The sequence below is a fragment of the Nerophis ophidion genome, linkage group LG05, assembly GCF_033978795.1.
Source record: "Nerophis ophidion isolate RoL-2023_Sa linkage group LG05, RoL_Noph_v1.0, whole genome shotgun sequence".
NCBI classification, from domain to species: domain Eukaryota; kingdom Metazoa; phylum Chordata; class Actinopteri; order Syngnathiformes; family Syngnathidae; genus Nerophis; species Nerophis ophidion.
The window spans coordinates 45,774,928-45,796,704 of NC_084615.1; the positions used below are offsets into that span (position 1 = coordinate 45,774,928).

At 41.6% G+C, this 21,777-nt stretch overlaps 1 protein-coding gene across 6 annotated transcripts in view; it reads right to left on the reverse strand.

The window, feature by feature from the left end:
* Nucleotides 1-1,651: 1,651 nt before the first annotated feature.
* Nucleotides 1,652-21,777, reverse strand: part of LOC133553186 (MAM domain-containing glycosylphosphatidylinositol anchor protein 2-like) — a 557,311-nt gene continuing 537,185 nt past the window's right edge. For all 6 annotated transcript variants that reach the window (XM_061901111.1, XM_061901109.1, XM_061901107.1 and 3 more), the window contains 2 exons: nt 15,077-15,173; nt 1,652-5,836 (listed from right to left, as the gene is read on the reverse strand). In XM_061901111.1, coding sequence (XP_061757095.1) covers nt 5,748-5,836; nt 15,077-15,173 — 186 coding nt within the window. In that variant the 3' untranslated portion in view covers nt 1,652-5,747. The remainder of the gene's footprint in view (nt 5,837-15,076; nt 15,174-21,777) is intronic.

The window sequence follows — 21,777 nt, forward strand, 5'->3', positions numbered from 1 at the left end:
AGGGTTCGGTCCTTGGCCCTGCACTCTTCAGCATCTACATGCGGCCGCTGGGTGACATCATAAGCAAATATGGTGTTAGCTTTCACTGTCATGCTGATGACACCCAACTCTACATGCCCCTAAAGCTGAACAACACGCCGGATTGTAGTCAGTTGGAAGCGTGTCTTAATGAAATTAAATAATGGATGTCCGCTAACTTTTTGCAACTCAACGCCAAAAAAACGGAAATGCTGATTATCGGTCCTGCTAGACACCGACCTCTATTTAATAATACAACTTAAACATTTGACAACCAAACAATCAAACAAGGCGACTCTGTAAAGAATTTGGGTATTATCTTCTACCCAACTCTCTCCTCTGAGTCACACATTAAAAGCGTTACTAAAACGGCCTTCTTCCATCTCCGTAATATCGCTAAAATTCGCTCCATTTTTGTCCGCTAACGACGCTGAGATCATTATCCATGCGTTTGTTACGTCCTGTCTCGATTACTGTAACATTTTATTTTCGGGTCTCCCCATGTCTAGCATTAAACGATTACAGTTGTTCCAAAATGCGGCTGCTAGACTTTTGACAAGAACAAGAAGGTTTGATCATATTACGCCTATACTGGCTCACCTGCACTGGCTCCCTGTGCACTTAAGATGTGACTTTATGGTTTTACTACTTACGTATAAAAAACTACACGGTCTAGCTCCAGCCTATCTTGCCGATTGTATTGTACCATATGTCCCGGCAAGAAATCTGCGTTTAAAGGACTCCGGCTTATTAGTGATTCCCAGAGCCCAAAAGAAGTCTGGGGGCTATAGAGTGTTTTCGATTCGGGCTCCAGTACTCTGGAATGCCCTCCCGGTAACCGTTCGAGATGCCACATCAGTAAAAGCATTTAAGTCTCATCTTAAAACTCATTTGTATACTCTGGCCTTTAAATAGACCCCCTTTTTAGACCAGTTGATCTGCCGTTTCTTTTCTTTTTCTCCTCTGTCCCCCTCTCCCTTGTGGATGGGTCTGGTCCGGTGGCCATGGATGAAGTACTGGCTGTCCAAAGTCGTGACTCAGGATGGACCGCTCGCCTGTGTATCGGTTGGGGACATCTCTGCGCTGCTGATCCGCCTCTGCTTGAGATGGTTTCCTGCTGGCTCCACTTTGGACGGGACTTTCGCTACTATATTGGATCCACTTTGGACTGGACTCTCACGGTTATGTTAGAGCCACTATGGATTGGATTTACGTATATGTGGGGGGTTGTCAACCTTGGAGAGGACCAGGGCCCCTCCAAGGTTTCTCATAGTCATCATTGTCACTGTCACCGACGTCCCACTGGGGGGAGTTTTCCTTGCCCTTATGTGGGCTCTACTGAGGATGTCGTTGTGGTTTGTGCGGCCCTTTGAGACACTCGTGATTTAGGGCTGTATAAATAAACATTGATTGATTGATAAGCCTTGGCCAGAGCCCCTTGCGCTAAAATGCTGCCAATATTTTGATACCAGAAAAAAAGAAGCGAAACCGGAAAAAATGAAACACAATCCTAAAAAAGTGAAGCAGTCATAAAAAAACCTTTGAAACACACAGAAACAATAAAAGTGTAAAGAAATATGAAAATTGGCATAAAAAACATCCACCAAAAATAAAGTATTTTTTCAATGTTTGTATTTATTTGTTGCCAAAACTTGTTTTGGTGCCAATACAGCTTTTTCTGGAAAGTGTATTTTTTTTATATATAGACTCTTACTGGCATTGTTCTAGCTTCATAGAAGGGCGGAAGAAAGCAAGATTTTACCAAAGACGATGAGAAAAGTTGCACACTGTCCAGTCATAGGAAGCACAGTCGAAGTTTGCAGTGACCAATTTGTTAAATGTTTTGATATAAAATGTAATAAACTTTACTCGTTTATCCATTCATCCATTTTTCTACCGCTTGTCCCTTTCGGGGTCTCGGGGGGTGCTGGAGCCTACATTAGCTGCACTCGGGCGGAAGGCGGGGTACGCCCTGGAAAAGTCGCCACCTCATCCCAGACTTAACTTGCTTAATATATCCCAATTAAGTGTTATCTAGATATTGTTTGCATTTAATTATTTAACAAAGAGATACTTATATCAGATACTTTTTCAGGAAAAGGTTGTACATCTCCCCTCTTTATTGTGTACACAAATGTGTCAGAGTGCATACAACAGGACAAAAATCAAATATGGCGATGGTTTAGTAATTTTTACTTTGTGAAAGTGTCAGCAGTCGGGTGCTAGTCGTCCTCGCAAGATTCAAAGTTAAATCATTAAATGCAACCTTACCAGAGCAAAGATGATGCCTGATTTATCTAGGAGAATCTGATACCATTGTCCTTGGCACAGCCACACACAAGTTTTAGACCTTCATGCTTTTCCAAGTTTTCATCTGTTTTGTCGTGTAGAATGACTTCTGGAGCACACGGTAGTTTAATATGTCTGGGAACTACACCGACAAATGATGATCCCTGATATCACTTAACACATTTTTGTTTGATAAAGTTATCTATTCCAACGCATATTTTATTCTTTTTTGGTCGTATCTGCTTTTTGCAGGAAGATCTAGGCCCCTTACGTATTCTGAGAGTATGCCTGCTTCACAACAGGCATCTTGGCTTGGTTGAACTTACGGGAAGAAATGACGTGTTGGAATACAAGCACTTGAGTATTGAGTCATCAATCCAATGAATTAATTGTTATAATCACAAGGAGTGACAGATTGTTTGATAAACGTATAGCATGTTCTATATGTTATAGTTATTTGAATGACTTACCATAATATTTAACGTTAACATACCAGGCACCTTCTCAGTTGGTTATTTATGCGTCATATAACGTACACTTATTCAGCCTGTTGTTCACTATTCTTTATTTATTTTAAATGGCCTTCCAAATGTCTATTCTTGGTGTTGGGTTTTATCAAATAAATTTCCCCCAAAAATGTGACTTATACTCAAGTGCGACTTATATGTTTTTTTCCTTCTTTATTATGCATTTTCGGCAGGTGCGACTTATACTCCGGAGCGTCTTATACTCCGAAAAATACTGTACTAGCTTTACTGATGTTAGCAGACTTTAAGTGATTGTCAGTAGTCACAGCAAAGTAACCTTACTTAATGTTTCAATCCACTTTGTATTGTTGTTATACCTTTGTTATTTTAATTGAATTGTTGTTTTACTTCACCTATGTTTTGTACAGCACTTTGTGATTTTATCTGTGGAAAGCGCTTTATGAATAAAACTTACTTCCTTACTCACTTGGAAAATACAGCCACAGCGATGCAAAACTGGAGTTTTAGAAACAATTAACTAATTCGCAAACACATGCTACTTGTGGTTTTTAGAGTCAAAACATAATTACAGAATAAAAGTATGCTCTAGTTTAGTGAACTGGTTGTAAAAATGCAAGTGGATATGGTTTATTTTGAAATCGGCTACAATGTTTACATTTGATGCTGTTTCTCAAGACAAGTAAATTGCGATGCACTTTATTTGTATTAGAAACAGAAGATTTGTTTGATTAACGGTCTTATTTTTTACTTATATCTTAAGCCACGCTTCCGTAATTTTACCCCAGGACAGCTGTGGCTACGTATGTAGCTTACCACCACCAGGTGTGAATGAATGGTGGGTTCTCAATTCTCTGTGCAATGCGCTATATAAATCTAATCCATCCATTTCCTACCGCTTATTCCCTTTGGGGTCGCGGGGGGCGCTGGTGCCTATCTCAGCTACAATCGGGCAGAAGGCGGGGTACACCCTGGACAAGTCGCCACCTCATCGCAGGGCCAATACGGATAGACAGACTAATCCATTATTATTATTATATATTTCTAATTTATTATCAACCAAATAAAAAAGTTGTATCCCCTTACTTGAAGAATCCAGGGAATTTTCAGTAGAATATCCGATTACTAAAATTTTTCACAGCAGCAAAGCGTACTGGCAACTTTCTTTAGTCCCATGGTGGATTATTTTGCAGTTGTAAAAAAGCACAGATTGAGTCACCAATGCGTGAATTCTTTGTGTGAGCACTACCGTGAATGATACGCGGACAAACAGTTTAGTTTTTCACGAGCAATGTATGCAAAATTTTTGCCAGAAATTTTGTCGGAAACCAAAATACCTGTTTATGAAAAGTGGAAGTACCACTGTGTATCATTCCTTCTATGATGACTTGATGTAAACATCTGATGTCAGTTTGCTGTTAATTTCCAAACTTTTTGTGAGGAATCCTACTGATTCAGTTGCGACTGGAGCGACACGCATAGAGAAATGACACTCATAACGTAAATGGTTGTGCTTCCTGGACACACCAACATAAAACATTTATCATAAACCTCTGCAAAAGAGCTTCTTCAACATTTACAAGTTATACAAATCGCTTTGCTTCTCAAGAGTTTCCATGGGCTGGGATGTTGGAGCGATGCAAATGGCAAAAGAATGAAAATGAAAAAACAGGACACAAGTTCTCAAAGCATTTGTCATAAGCAACAATGAACAGAATAATTCTTGTTTTCTTTCTTCTTTTTTTTGACAATACATTTCTTAAAAATCCCCGCTGGTTAAGGTTATGGTCTCAGGTAGATCCTCCAGACAGTCAAATTTCACAGTTTGTGTAAAAGAGGAGAAACATTCTCGCTGGAGTAATAAAATATCTTGACTATTATCGACATTATTATTATCATTATTATCATCTTTTGCTCTGTTGTTGTAGAAATGGTGGCGGAGACGAGTGAGGCGCCGCCGTGGTCACTCTTGCGGCAATGTTCGATTTAAAAACAGAAGAAGGTAGTCATTCCAGTGTCTTTTTTTTTAATCCCTCATTAGGACGAAACATCGAAACTTGTGTCCCGGAACCAGAAGAGCCCGATACTCCACAGCACTTGTGGGGCGAAAGAGACACGCGTGTAGAAAATAGCCCCATAGGACGAAGCGCGTGTGTTCCATGTAGCTCGCGATTTCGCCGTCGTAATCTGGAAGGCACTTTGTTTTCATGGCAGAAAGAAAAGTGGCTTCTTATGTGTCCGGCGGAGCGACACGACTTGATGTTAGGCCTCACTCACACTTCACCTCCACCCTGGACGTCCTCGCCACAGAGTGTCGTCCAACCGTCGCCGCTTCCTTGGCGTCGTCCGTCCTGCCATTGCACCGTCGCTTGGACGTGTGAGCACAGTGTAAGAAGATACATAGGCAGCCATCATCGGGGAGGAGGCGTCTTTGAAGCGGACGGAAGGGGGAAATGTTGCTAAGGGTTTTTCTTCAGTACAGCACCAAGCAGAGAGTGACTTGTGGCGGGGTTGAGTCGGGCGTCGGGTGAAAAACAAGCAAAATGAAGATAAAGATACACAGAGAAAGGTCTTGTTCAATTTCCTCCTCAAAATGTCAGCAGCATCTATATTCAGCCGCCTTGCAAAGTTTTATATATATATATATATATGTTTTCTTTTTCTTCATAAAATTGTTCTTGTGCTTTACAAACTGTCTCACCTCTTGTGCTCGTAAAGAGTCTCCCCATCCCTAAAAAATTAGCACATCATGATCTGTTAATTATTTTTGTGTATTTTTTTTCCCCCAACATATATCACAGTTTGTCATTTTGTCCCAACAGAGATCTGCCAGAGGACGGCGGCGGCGTTGCTGCTTTTTCGGGATGCGTGGATCTTTGGTGACGGGGATGCCGCAGGTACAGCTCACAGACGGCAGGTCTGAATGTTCGCCTCTTGGGATGGCGGCCAGAGGGGTCACCTCTGACCCTCCAGGAGGGTCGTCACCAAGGTGACGCACAGCAGCCATATATGCACGGTGTGGGAGGGGGCCGTCGAGTTGCGGTCTGGAAGGAAATCAGCGTTAGATGAATGCTATCAACTTAATAGGAATATGTGCAATGTATCGCCAATATCGTCCAGATCAGTGGTCCCCAAACTTTTTTGCACCACGGACCGGTTTAATGTAGGCATCATTTTCAGGGACCGGCTTCCCACTTCTGAAAAATACAACTCACTATAACGTTGAATGAGTGGGAGCCCTGGGCTTGTTTTTGTCATTTCTTTGTGAACATGTTCTGTTTAGTTATGTTCTGTTTTGTTTTTTGACTTCATTAGTTCCAGTTTTTGCGCACCCTGGTTTGTTATAGTTTCCATGACAACAATCGGTTCACCTGTCCTCACGACTCACGCACATGATTCATTTGAACTCACGCACCTGTTTTTAAGCACCACAGCACTATTTAAGCCTGTAGTTGCCAGGCAGTCAGCCTGGCGACATCACCTCCTACACACCCATGTTATCCATGCCCATGATCCATGCCCATATCTCGTTCAAAGTAAGTTATCGTTATTCCTGCCATAGATTTAAAGTTTTGTTTTCATGTCCATGGTTTACGTTATAAACATAGTTTTGTTTTCATAGTCAAGTTTGTTCCTTTTTAGTAGAATTAAAATATGTCTTTACCTTCACGCCATGTCCGTTCCAATCGCATTGCACCACAGGAAAACAAACCACACCCAAGTCCTAGTGTTGACAGTTTCTTTGCAATGAAATGCTGATGGAAATCAGCCTTTGGCTGCAAGCTGTGACATTTATATTTGATCCGTTCAATAATGTGCTTTGTATCATGTCACAAAGTTATAACAAATAGCAACATCCTATGAGGAGTTTTATTGTACATATATAAACAAGCTCATTGGTGTGTCTAGTGCACCGGTGTCAAACCTAAGGCATGCAGGCCAGATCTGCGCCCCCGCGTCTTTTTATATGGCCCGAAAAAGCCTGGAAATAACATGTGTCAATAAAATACCTTATATTTTATTTCTTTACTTTCTTGCTAAAGGTATTAGGGTTTTTTTCTTGTTTGATAGGGAGCAAAAATGGTGTCCAATATAGCAACAAATATAATATTATCTAAGTTTTTTGGTCAAAATCCAAATAAATATGTCGCAACAAGGCTTGGACGTGGATTGTTTCTCGAAGCAGATGAGAATCAGCACGAGCGAGGCGTGGACGTGAGTACATGGTTGTTTATTTAAACACTATAATGAAAAATAAACAAACTAAGGGCGCTCACAAGGAGGTACAGACACTTGGCTATGAACCAACAAAAGACTAGCATAAATGCTGAAAACTACAAACATAAAACAAAAACACTTGCTCGATTGGCATGAATGATAATGACTATAAACAAAACTAGCACAATAGCATACGTACAAAAACTTATAAGGCATAGAACTGGACGAGGGCATGAGGGAGGTGCAGCAAGGGTAGCGTGTGTGCGTGTGTGAAGATCCAAGGACGAAGACAAGAAAAAGAGTGAATTAAATAGCCATGATCATTAGTGAAAACAGGTGTGAGGCTGAGAACAGGGACGTGACAGGTGAAAACTAATGAGTTGGCATGGAAACAACCAAAACCAGGAAGTGCAAAACGTGACTGAATGTCCAAAATCAAAACATAACATGACAAAACAAAACATGATCCATATGTGTGACAAAATACTTAAATACCTGCTTAACTTATGGTTTCGAAGCAAGTTATCCATCAAATTGTACACTACAAAAATGAACAATAGATTTTACTGTTAAATGTAGGTGGTAGAGGAGTTCAAGTACCTCGGAGTCTTGTTCACGAGTGAGGGAAGTGTGGATCGTGAGATCGACAGGCGACTCGGTGCGGCATCTTCAGTAATGCAGCAATGTATAGATCCGTTGTGGTGAAGAAGGAGCTGAGCCGGAAGGCAAAGCTCTCAATTTACCGGTCGATTTAGGTTCCCATCCTCACCTATGGTCATGAGCTTTAGGTTATGACCGAAAGGACAAGATCACGGGTACAAGCGGCCGAAATGAGTTTTCATGGCGGGGCTCTCCCTTAGAGATAGGGTGAGAAGCTCTGTCATCCGGGAGGAGCTCAAAGTAAACCCGCTGCTCCTCCACATTGAGAGGAGCCAGATGAGGCGGTTCGGGAATCTGGTCAGGATGCCACCCGAACGCCTCCCTAAGGAGGTGTTTAGGGCACGTCTGACCGGCAGGAGGCCACAGGGAATACCCAGGACACGTTGGGAAGACTATGTCTCCCGAATGGCCTGGAAACGCCCCCGGATCCCCCGGGAGGAGCTGGACGAAGTGGCTGGGGAGAGGGAAGTCTGGGCTTCTCTGCTTAGGCTGCTGCCCCCCAGATCCGACCTCGGATAAATGGAAGAAAATGGATGGATGGATGGATGGATGTAAAATTTAGGGAGTTTTTTTACACCATTTTACTGTAAGTTGAAAAAATTTACAGTAAAATTCTGTCGACTGAGCTGTCAGTTTTTATTTTTTTTAAATCCACGGTTGACGATTTTATGGTACCATATTTTATAATGGTAAAAAACTGTCAGCTGAGTTGCCAAAATAAAATTAAACAGCGGTAGTGTATTTCTATTAATATATATGTATATATATATAAAATATGTTGTAGAAGTAGTAATAATGAAATAACAGCAGTAAAGTCTGACAACTAAGTTGCCAGTTTTTCCTGTAAAAGATAGTGGTTAAATTCACAGATTTTTTTTTACACTTTACGTAAACATTTTTTAAATATTTAAATTCATAGGCAAATTGATTAATTATTAACTGCTACAAGAGGCCCTCTGTTGGCAACTATGATTTCGGTGTGGTCCTCAATGAAAACAAGTTTGACACCCCCGGTTTAGTGGAACAGGCCAAACTTAAGTCGGAGAAAATGCAGTCCTTTATAAATTATTTAATGTTTCTCTTCGGACCGGTAGCAAATGCTTCACGGACCGGTACCGGTCCCCGGACCTGTGGCTGGGGACCACTAGTCCAGACAACTAGCGTCCTCAGCAGTGAACATTCGTGTTTCTACCATTTCAAAATGTGTAACTCTGGCAAAGTAGAGCAAACAAAACAAATGTCCACTGCAGAGGATGCTGCTTCTCAGGAGGAAATGGCACAAAACACTAGCAACACAACTAATGTTGTCATAGCAGAAACTGCTCAGTTAGCCATAATGGCCCCTTTGTGAACATTTTTATGACAGCACGGATAACTTTCACGCTAACAGCCGTGGAAGTGCAACCAATGTTTAGAAGAGCATCCAAAAGTAGATAAAGTTTAGTACAACAAAAAAAAAAACATCAGTAAATTGTCTATAGCCACAGAAGGTAATGCCAATGTTTTTGACCTAATACAAGGTCACTGTGGTTATTTGCAGTACAGTAATCCTTAGTTTATCTGGCTGTCCTGAGTCGGGACCCAAGATGGACCGCTCGTCCACGGTCAGGACCCAGGATGGACCGCTCGCCTGTGTATCGGTTAGGGACATCTCTGCGCTGCTTTGATTGATTGATTGATTGAAACTTTTATAAGTATGTTGCACAGTACAGTACATATTCCGTACAATTGACCACTAAATGGTAACCCCCGAATAAGTTTTTCAACTTTTTAAAGTCGGGAACCACGTCAATCAATTCATGCTGATCCGCCTCCGCTTGGGATGGTTTCCTGCTGGCTCTACTTTGGACGGGACTCTCGCTACTAAATTGGATCCACTTTGGACTGGACTCTCACGGTTATGTTAGATCCACTATGGATGGGACTTTTACAATATCATGTTAGACCCGCTCAATATCCATTGCTTTCGGTCCCCTGGGGGCGGGGGTTGCCCAAATATGCGGTCCTCCCCAAGGTTTCTCATAGTCATCATTGTCACTGTCACCGACGTGCCACTGGGGTGAGTTTTTCCTTACCCTTATGTAGGCTCTACCGAGGATGTCGTTGTGGTTTGTGCAGCCCTTTGAGACACTTGTGATTTAGGGCTAAATAAATAAACATTGGTTGATTGATTGATCGATTATCACTGTTCATGGGTTCTGGGCCTTACATCGTTTTTTAATTGTTTATTAAATGGATTCCCATTAGTTGACGCCAAGGCGACTGACAGTCTACCCCGGGTCCATATATGAGCATACAAAATTAAAATACAAAGAATACAGGCATTACCAAACATTATACAATGGAAAAATACAACATAAGATAAAAAAGCTAGTTAAAACCAGTATTAAAAATTAACGTCATGTGGGCAGCTGCAATAGGTGTATCTTCAAAGCTGTCTTGAATGACAATTTACTTTGTGAGAGATTAATGTATGATGGCAATATATTCCAGAATGATATACATCTATACATGACTGCATGTTTGAGGAGGTTGGTCCTGGGAGCAGGAAGTGCCAAATAGCCATTGCTGGCATTCCTAGTGTCATGAGTATGTGAGTTAGTTGATTTTAAAAACTGTTTGTAAAAATAATCTGGTGATTGATCTAAAATGATAGTTCTAAAGAACATAAGGAGACTACAATGCATCTTTTGTTCAACAGACAACCAGGACAGGCGTGAATGCATCAATGAAATATTAGTGCGCAAAGAACATTTAAGTCTAGCCGCTCTGTTTTGAAAAAGTGGCAGTTTGTTCAGGTCAGACTTAGTCGTAGCGGACCATATTATAGGACAGTAATGAAGATGACAGAAAGCCAAGGACTGTATGACTTGACCCATTGTTAAACCTCTTCCCATTTTCATTAAAATACTATCGATATGATCGGAACATGACAGTTGACTGTCTAATAGCACACCAAGCAGTTTTGCTTTTTTTGACCTGCACAATAGGTATATCTGACATTGAAATGGGGAATCGTTAAATGTATTTCCAACAAGTAGGAATATTTTCCTAGCCAGAGCATAAATTTTTTTTACAAAAACCTTTTGAATATGTTTTTTATCATTACAAGAGCCCTTTAGACATGAAGTAACACCCACATATAGTCAATAATGCACCCAGTACAGTAATGCTGACTGAGGCTGAGCCAATCAGTGGCCATGATACGGAACAGCTGTGGTACCCAACCACCAAGTCGCTTCCATTTTAATTTTTTTTCCGAAATCAACATAGAAAACACAAGATACACTTACAATTAGTGCACCAACCCCCAAAAACTCTCTTTTTAATGACAAAATAAAAATAAAAAATACAATGATTTACAAATCATTTTCAAGTCATATTCAGTTGAATATGCTACAAAGACAACATATTTGATGTTCAAACTGCTAAACGTTTCTTTTTTTGCAAATAATCATTGACTTTAGAATTTGATGCCGACAACCAGTGACAAAAAAGTTGGGAGAGGTGGCAATAAATACTGATAAAGTTAAGGAATACTCATCAAACACTTATTTGGAACATCCCACAGGTGTGCAGGCTAATTGGGAAAAGGTGGGTGCAATTGGGAAAAGGTGGGTGCAATAATTGGGTATAAAAACAGCTTCCCAAAAGATGCTCAGTCTTTCACAAGAAAGGATGGGGCGAGGTACACCCCTTTGTCCACAACTGCATGAGCAAATAGTCAAACAGTTTAAGAACAATGTTTCTCAAAGTGCAATTGCAAGAAATTTAGGGATTTCAACATCCACAATCCATAATATCATCAAAAGGTTCAGAGAATCTGGAGAAATCACTCCACGTAAGAGGCCTGGCCAGAAACCAACATTGAATGACTGAGACCTTAGATCCCTCCGACGGCACTGTATCAAAAACCGACATCAATCTCTAAAGGATATCACCACATCAATCAATCAATGTTTACTTATATAGCCCTAAATCACTAGTGTCTCAAAGGGCTGCACAAGCCACTACGACATCCTCGGTAGGCCCACATAAGGGCAAAATAATGGGCTTAGGAACACTTCAAAAAACCACTGTCACTAAATACAAATCGTCGCTACATCTGTAAGTGCAAGTTAAAGCTCTACTATGCAAAGCGAAAGCCATTTATTAACAACATCCAGAAACGCCGCCGGCTTCTCTGGGCCCGAGATCATCTAAGATGGACTGATGCAAAGTGTTCTGTGGTCTGACGAGTCCACATTTGAAATTGTTTTTGGAAATATTCGACATCGTGTCATCCGGACCAAAGGGGAAGCGAACCACCCAGACTGTTATCGACGCAAAGTTCAAAAGCCAGCATTTGTGATGGTATGGGGGTGTATTAGTGCCCAAGGCATGGGTAACTTACATATCTGTGAAGGCACCATTAATGCTGAAAGGTACATACAGGTTTTGGAACAACATGTGCTACCATCCAAGCGCCGTGTTTTTCATGGGCGCCCCCGCTTATTTCAGCAAGACAATGCCAAACCACATTCAGCACGTGTTACAACAGCGTGACTTTGTAAAAAAAAAGAGTGTGGGTACATTCCTGGCCCGACTGCAGTCCAGACCCGTCTCCCATCAAAAATGTGTGGCGCATTATGAAGCGTAAAATACGACAGCGAAGACCCCGGACTGTTGAACGACTGAAGCTCTACATAAAACAAGAATGAGAAAGAATTCCACTTTCAAAGCTTCAACAATTATTTTCCTCAGTTCCCAAACGTTTATTGAGTGTTGTTAAAAGAAAAGGTGATGTAACACAGTGGTGAACATGCCCTTTCCTAACTACTTTGGCATGTGTTGCAGCCATGAAATTTTGAGTTAATTATTATTTGCAAAAAAAATATAAAGTTTATGAGTTTGAACATCAAAATATCTTGTCTTTGTAGTGCATTCAATTGAATACTGGCTGAAAAGGATTTGCAAATCATTGTATTCTGTTTATATTTACACCTAACGCAATTTCCCAACTCATATGGAAACAGGGTTTGTATACGTGATGAACAACACCCGCCAGAAGTCACGTTTTGTCACCTGCCGTGACACACTTATCAAATGTTCCCCTCTTACATCACGTCAAGCCATATAAGATTCATCACGCCATGATTGAATTTTATAATTCATGGCATCACCGCGTCTGTGAGCCCCGCCAGGCCCGACCGCCCCTGTAGCCTGGAGTGAATCAACATCTCTCAAAGTCACGGAGAATAGCTGAAATAATCATAGATCATAAAATAAATACGGCAGGCTGACTTAAATTGCAAAAAGGATTCCTCGGACAATGATGCAAAGAGACTGCTCTCTTTGTCTGTCCGTGAGACGTTAGAGCAGGGTGTCAGGTTTGGACTTGGATTGTTTGTGCTCCTTCGACGCAGAGGGAATATGGGAAGAGCCAGGCGTGAATTCAGGTACATAGTTTTAATTTTATCAATACTCAAAATACAAAAAAAAGGCAAACCAAGGACGCGCTCTGTGGCGGATAAAAATCTATACTATAACTTAGAACAAAAACAGCACAATGGCAATATTATCTACAAACAAACAAAAGATACTATCAAAGACATAAATACAAACAAAAACTTACTTGGCGTGGATGAATCAAAAAGCATGGCATGAAGTATGTAAGGCAATGAAAGTTAGAACGGCATGGGTAATGAAAGTTGATGTTCCCACCCTGATCGACAGAAAGAAATTGACTTATATAGTGGCTGTGATAATTAGGAACAGGTGCGGGACTGAGGGCATGGGCGTGACTAGGAGACCAGGTGGAAACTAATGGGTTACTATGGAAAAACAAAACCAGGAAGTGTAAAACGGGAAACAAGAGTCCAAAAACAAAACAAACATGATCAAACTTAAAACTAAATTACAGGTATGACTCAGGGGTGTCCAAACTTTTTCCACTGAGGGCCGCAGACTGAGAAATCAAAGCATGTGAGGGCCATTTATATATTTTTCCTTTTTTTTAAAAACCAATACAATATATAGTTGTTGTTTTTTTTACCTTTATGGCATTCGTCAAGTTTGGTGCCCGGTACCCGGAAGGGTCTCAGTCATGAAAATGCTAAAATAAGTCATAATTTACAATTTTTTTAATTTAACACTTGAATCTCGAGATTACACCTCAGGTCTGTCTGTCTTTATAACGTTTTTATAATTTTGTTTTTATGTTTATGCCCTTCATGTCAAAACCCTCATGTATATGGCAAACACACAAACTGTGCAACATTTTCCCCCAACACATTTCAAAGTGGAATATTTAATGTGAAGTAATTGGAACCCTAAATAGGTCAATAATTCATGACAATGACAATAAAAAAAAGAAAAATAATAATTGTTGAAAATAAGCCAAATGTATATTTATATATATTTTTTTACTTTTAACGCTTAAATCTATAGATCTCTTGATTGTAAGATTTTATAATTTTTTCTTAGTTTTTTGTTTGTTTGATGCCCTTTTTGTGAAAGACAACTTTGTTTTGCACAAAATATGCAATATTTCCCCCCCAATATATTTCAGAGTGGAATCTTTCCAGTGACGTAATTGGAGCCTTTTAACAGGTCGATATAAATAAATAAATAACTAAATGGGTTGTATAGCGCTTTTCTACCTTCAAGGTATTCAAAGCGCTTTGACACTACTTCCACATTTACCCATTCACACACACATTCACACACTAATGGAGGGAGCTGCCATGCAAGGCGCTAACCAGCACCCACCAGGAGCAAGGGTGAAGTGTCTTGCTCAGGACACAACGAACGTGATGAGGTTGATACTAGGTGGGGATTGAACCAGGAACCCTCGGGTTGCGCACGGCCACTCTTCCATTGCGCCACGCCGTCCAATAGTAGTTTGCATGGCAGTTTTGTGTTATTAGTGTCAAAATGTATACTTTTTCTGGTTACATGTCACTGTGTACTCCATTATTACACTTTTTTATGTTTTATATTTTTATTATAGTGTTTTTTAGAATGGGCCAGGAGCCGTCAACAAAATAACTGGGGTCCACAAATGGCCCTCGGGCTGCATTTTGGACACACATGTGTTGGATTAACACGTGAGGTTGGGGAAGCTATAGAAGTTTCAATCAGAGCAACGTCATCCTTCTATCACCTCCTCAAATTCATGTGGCCTACTTCTGTTTGTACCCCTGCTTGGCTCATACAGTCCAATTACAGTGCGAGCTGCCTTCATGGCCGTCATTCATGTGATTGCATTGATGTTGCTACGGCGACCGTCTCAATTTCTCCACCCACCCCCAACTGCCAGCTACCTGCTGACAAATGTCTGACTTCACATCCCCTTTTGTAGATCCTATTTCACGGTTGCTCTATTTGAGAGTTTTATGGGAAGTCTCAACTATAGCGTTACTCACCAGGCAGCGGGCCTCGACACTCCCCTTCCTCCAGCGTGACATCATCGATGGCAATGTCTCCCTCAATGCCCAGTCCCCGGATTCCCTCGAGTACCACCTGAAATATGGTCACAGTAATGCTTTTTAAAAATGCTTCACAAAGTCACAGGGGTGCTGTACCACAAATTTCGTGTAATTTTTGGGTTTCATGAAAAGCCAAGTCTTCGTGCACTGTCTCAGTCATTGTACGGCCAAACATTGCATGTCGTGAAACTTGCATATCATTTCGTAAAATGGAGGGCCCAAAGAAAGAATCCCATGCAATCTTTTTACTTATTTATTGTTAAGGTATTACGTTGTGAGTGCGAGCGATAAAGGTTAGAAACAATTGAATTCAACAAAAACTCATCTCCAACAAAAGTCTGCAATAAAGTGAAACATTTTATTCATCATATATTTAAGTGTGATTATGATATATATGTAAAAAATATAATTATTCTCAATTGAATGTGTTGTGTTCATATTTACGGTTGTAAAAAAGAGATTAATTGGATTCACATTATTTATTTTATTTATTTTTTTGTCCTGTCCAGCTTCTCAGGCAAAAAAATAAATAAATACATAAATACAAAAATAACACATTATTTGTTATAGCAAAAAAATTATCTTTTTTTTTTTTTGTCAGACCTTTTGTGATGGATTACTCGGGACCAAACAGCATTGGCCAATTCCTGTGAAAATTTCCACCATTTTAGGCCGGCAGCTATTTTTTAAAAAGTTGTTCTGAAAATTAAATGAGTTGTGGTGTATACAACATTAACACCTATTTTCTTTTCACCTATAACACAAAAGCAAAAATAAAATTGTTTAAAAAAAATAAATTAGCACATACTGCATTACTTTTGGCATCTTTAATGTACTAAATACATTAAAGTGTCCCCCTTCATACTTTCATTTTTCAATTTGCAGACTTCAGTGGAAAAAATTGGAAACCCCCGCTATGCAGTATTTACTTGTATCCCCTTGCTGAAAGAGGCAGCCAGCAGCTAAGAGTATATGTAATATATGCCGAGTCCTTACGTTAATAATCATTATCTTCAATGTGGTAAATAAACTACAAGAAGGGATGCTAATCGCTAAGCTATCTTGAAAAAAACAACAAGTAAGTACTAAATAGTACAAAATACTAATAAATAGCTTTTAACAGGAAATTAGTAACAAGTAGATTAGACTGTTTAGACTAGAGAGGATACTATAGCGGTGGGCTGTTGCTATGTAGCGGCCAGGCTACACGTAAAGGGAGTTCAGATCACAAGGATAGCAGTAGAGCAGGGGTCGGGAACCTTTTTGGCTGAGAGAGCCATGAAAGCCAAATATTTTAAAATGTATTTCCGTGAGAGCCATATAATATTTTTTTAACACTGAACACAACTAAATGCGTGCATTTTTAAGTAGGAACAACTTAATAAGTCTCTGATTCTTTTTAATAACATTGTTATTCTGAAGCTAACCAATAATAAATAAAATACTTCTTACCATTATTGCGACTTCTTGAACAGGTGCGGTAGAAAACAGATATTTTGAACGTTATTTTTAACACTGCGATTACCAGCGGAATTATTAATTACTTATCGTGTTAAGTAATGTCAGCTAAGATTTATCTGACAGCCAGATGCAGATCAAAAGAGCCACAACTGGCTCAAGAGCCATAGGTTCCCTACCCCTGGTCGATACTTGCTCGATAGTTTTAGTTACACAAAATCATTTTTTTACCGTTTTTGATCATGTTTACTAACTCAGGTAATAATCTCCTGGACAAAGGAGGACTTTAAGGGCAAAAACCAAAGGATTTAAATCAGTAGTAGTTAGTCGTCTTTGCTTTTTTTTTAGCTGCAAATACTGCAAATATCCAAAATAGTTTCTCTCGTTTTGATTAAATAACATTAGAAGGATTGTTACAACGTGTAAATGGAATAAAACAAACAACATGTTTACTTGACCCACTTCCTGGGAAACTTATCAAGGAGCTTTTTGTATTATTAGGTCCATCAGTGCTAAATATTATAAACTTATCACTTTCCTCGGGCACTGTTCCCCTTGCATTCAAAAAAGCGGTTATTCATCCTCTCCTTAAAAGACCTAACCTCGATCCTGACCTCATGGTAAACTACCGACTGGTGTCTCACCTTCCCTTTATTTCGAAAATCCTCGAAAAAATTGTTGCAGAGCAGCTAAATGAACACTTAGCGTTTAACAATCTATGTGAAACCTTTCAATCCGGTTTCAGGGCAAATCACTCGACTGAGACAGCCCTCGCAAAATTGACTAATGATCTATTGCTAACGATGGACTCTGATGCGTCATCTATGTTGCTGCTCCTCGATCTTAGCGCTGCTTTCGATACCGTCGATCATAATATTTTATTAGAGCGTATCAAAACACGAATTGGTATGTCAGACTCAGCCCTGTCATGGTTTAACTCTTATCTTACTGATAGGATGCAGTGCGTCTCCCATAACAGTGTGACCTCGGACTATGTTAAGGTAACGTGTGGAGTTCCCCAGGGTTCGGTCCTTGGCCCTGTACTCTTCAGCATCTACATGCTGCCGCTGGGTGACGTCATACGCAAATACGGTATTAGCTTTCACTGTTATGCTGATGACACGCAACTCTACATGCCCCTAAAGCTGACCAACACGCCGGACTGTAGTCAGTTGGAAGCGTGTCTTAATGAAATTAAACAATGGATGTCCGCTAACTTTTTGCAACTTAATGCCAAAAAAACGGAAATGCTGATTATCGGTCCTGCTAGACACCGACCTCTATTTAATAATACAACTTTAACATTTGACAACCAAATAATAAAACAAGGTGACTCTGTAAAAAATCTGGGTATTATCTTCGACCCAACTCTCTCCTTTGAGTCACACATTAAAAGCGTTACTAAAACGGCCTTCTTTCATCTCCGTAATATTGCTAAAATTCGCTCCATTTTGTCCACTAAAGACGCCGAGATCATTATCCATGCGTTTGATACGTCTCGTCTCGATTACTGTAACGTATTATTTTCGGGTCTCCCCATGTCTAGCATTAAAAGATTACAGCTGGTACAAAATGCGGCTGCTAGACTTTTGACAAGAACAAGAAAGTTTGATCATATTACGCCTGTACTGGCTCACCTGCACTGGCTTCCTGTGCACTTAAGATGTGACTTTAAGGTTTTACTACTTACGTATAAAATACTACACGGTCTAGCTCCAGCTTATCTTGCCGATTGTATTGTACCGTATGTCCCGGCAAGAAATCTGCGTTCAAAAGACTCCGGCTTATTAGTGATTCCTAGAGCCCAAAAAAAGTTTGCGGGCTATAGAGCGTTTTCCGTTCGGGCTCCAGTACTCTGGAATGCCCTCCCGGTAACAGTTCGAGATGCTACCTCAGTAGAAGCATTTAAGTCTCACCTTAAAACTCATCTGTATACTCTAGCCTTTAAATAGACCTCCTTTTTAGACCAGTTGATCTGCCGCTTCTTTTCTTTCTCCTATGTCCCCCTCTCCCTTGTGGAGGGGGTCCGGTCCGATGACCATGGATGAAGTACTGGCTGTCCAGAGTCGAGACCCAGGATGGACCGCTCGTCGGGACCCAGGATGGACCGCTCGCCTGTATCGGTTGGGGACATCTCTACGCTGCTGATCCGCTTGAGATGGTTTCCTGTGGACGGGACTCTCGCTGCTGTCTTGGATCCGCTTGAACTGAACTCTCGCGGCTGTGTTGGAGCCACTATGGATTGAACTTTCGCAGTATCATGTTAGACCCGCTCGACATCCATTGCTTTCGGTCCCCTAGAGAGGGGGGGTTGCCCACATCTGAGGTCCTCTTTAAGGTTTCTCATAGTCAGCATTGTCACTGCCGTCCCACTGGATGTGAATTCTCTCTGCCCACTGGGTGTGAGTTTTCCTTGCCCTTTTGTGGGTTCTTCCGAGGATGTTGTAGTCGTAATGATTTGTGCAGTCCTTTGAGACATTTGTGATTTGGGGCTATATAAATAAACATTGATTGATTGATTGAGTTATTGTGGACTTTGTTTTGCTCAAACAAGAGAGTAAGGAATTAGTTGTGATATTGTGTTGATATTCTTAGATTGTTATTAGTATTCACTATAGATACATTTTATAACATGTGATCGTTATCGGCCGATGCCACTCCTGAATAATTGGTATTGAAATCAGCGGGATACATGAACCCAGGTACCAGTGTATAGGTGAAATTCAAAACATTTAAACATTGTGTAAAGGTTCATTTAATCCAGCAATTAGATTTACAAGGCGAAACTAATTCATGAGACTTTTGATGATTTTGGCTTAGATGTTATTAAAACCTTGAATTGAAAGTCTCAGAAAATGTGAGGTTTTCAAAAACTGTGAGCCATGATTGTCAAAATTGTAATAAATATCGGCTGGACATCTCACTTTGCATGTAATGAGTTTGACATATTGACATATTGGTTTCACTTTTGAAGTTCAGTTGCTGAATTGAATGGACTTTTGGAGGATATTCACATTTTTGGAGTTTCCCTTGTATATCACGTTTACTGTTGCACAGTTCAACATGTCCCCTAAATCTACTTACTCCAAAGCTATGTTAAGCCTCCTAAGTGACGAAAAACGGAGGCCCTCGGAAAAGTGTTAAAAGTAAGTCATATATATGTATATATATATATATATATATATATATATAATTTTTAACTTTCAGCGCTTTAAATACTTTAACAGCTTCAGACCTATCCATAGACCGGAGCCGGCAAGCGGGGAGAAGAGCCCCCTCAAATAAATGTCTTGCCCCCTCCAATCAAAGTGTTTGAAGTTGAGAAAGTACTTTTTAATATATCCACAACACCTATGTATTACAAGTTAATAAAATTATCCGCAAAGACAGAGAAATGTGCTGATATAGGGACATGCTACAACAGTGGCCCCCAATCACCGGTCCAGGGACCGGTACTGATCTGTGACGCATTTACTACCGGGCTGCATAGAAACATTAATTAATTTATTAACTATCACATTTTCTCCAACTTAACTTTTGCCTGTTCCTCTCTGAGCTGCAACCTTATCGTGGTAGAGGAGTTTGCGTGTCCCAATGATCCTAGGAGCTATGTTGTCCGGGGGCATAAAGCCCCCTGGTAGGGTCTCCCAAGGCAAACAGGTTCTAGGTGAGGGATCAGACAAAGAGCAGCTCGAAGACCTTTATGAAGAAGAAAAATCATGGACCCAGATTTACCTCGCCCGGACGCGGGTCACTGGGGCCCCCCTCTGGAGCCAGGCCCGGAGGTGGGGCACGATGGCGAGCGCCTGATGGCCGGGCCTGTTCCCATGGGGCCCGAAGAGGCAACGTGAGTCACCCCTCCAATGGGCTCACCACCCATAGCAGGGGCCATAGAGGTCGGGTGCAATGTGAGCTGGGCGGCAGCCGAAGGCAGGGCACTTGGCGGTCCGATCCTCGGCTACAGAAGCTAGCTCTTGGGACGTGGAACGTCACGTCACTGGGGGGTAAAAAGGGCCTGAGCTAGTGCGCGAAGTCGAGAAATTCCGGCTGGATATAGTCGGGCTCACTTCGACGCACAGCAAGGGCTCTGGAACCACTTCTCTCGAGAGGGATTGGACCCTCTTCCACTCTGGCGTTGCCGGCAGTGAGAGGCGACGGGCTGGGGTGGCAATTCTTGTTGCCCCCCGGCTCAAAGCCTGCACGTTGGAGTTTAACCCGGTGGACGAAAGGGTAGCCTCCCTCCGCCTTCGGGTGGGGGGACGGGTCCTGACTGTTGTTTGTGCTTATGCACCAAACAGCAATTCAGAGTACCCACCCTTTTTGGGAACACTCGAGGGAGTACTGGAAAGTGCTCCCCCGGGTGTTTCCCTTGTCCTACTGGGAGACTTCAACGCTCACGTTGGCAACGACAGTGAAACCTGGAGAGGCGTGATTGGGAAGAATGGCCGCCAGGATCTGAACCCGAGTGGTGTTTTGTTATTGGACTTTTGTGCTCGTCACGGTTTGTCCATAACAAACACCATGTTCAAACATAAGGGTGTCCATATGTGCACTTGGCACCAGGACACCCTAGGCCGCAGTTCCATGATCGACTTTGTAGTTGTGTCATCGGATTTGCGGCCTCATCTTTTGGACACTCGGGTGAAGAGAGGGGCGGAGCTTTCTACCGATCACCACCTGGTAGTGAGTTGGCTGCGATGGTGGGGGAGGATGCCGGACAGACCTGGGAGGCCCAAACGCATTGTGAGGGTCTGCTGGGAACGTCTGGCAGAGTCTCCTGTCAGACAAAGTTTCAATTCCCACCTCCGGAAGAACTTTGAACATGTCACGAGGGAGGTGCTGGACATTGAGTCCGAGTGGACCATGTTCCGCACCTCTATTGTCGAGGCGGCAGATCGGAGCTGTGGCCGCAAGGTAGTTGGTGCCTGTCGGGGCGGCAATCCTAAAACCCCTTGGTGGACACCAGCGGTGAGGGATGCCGTCAAGCTGAAGAAGGAGTCCTATCGGGTCCTTTTGGCTCATAGGACTCCGGAGGCAGTGGACAGGTACCGACAGGCCAAGCGGTGTGCAGCTTCAGCGGTCGCGGAGGCAAAAACTCAGACATGGGAGGAGTTCGGGGGAGCCATGGAAAACGACTTCCGGACGGCTTCGAAGCGATTCTGGACCACCGTCCGCCGCCT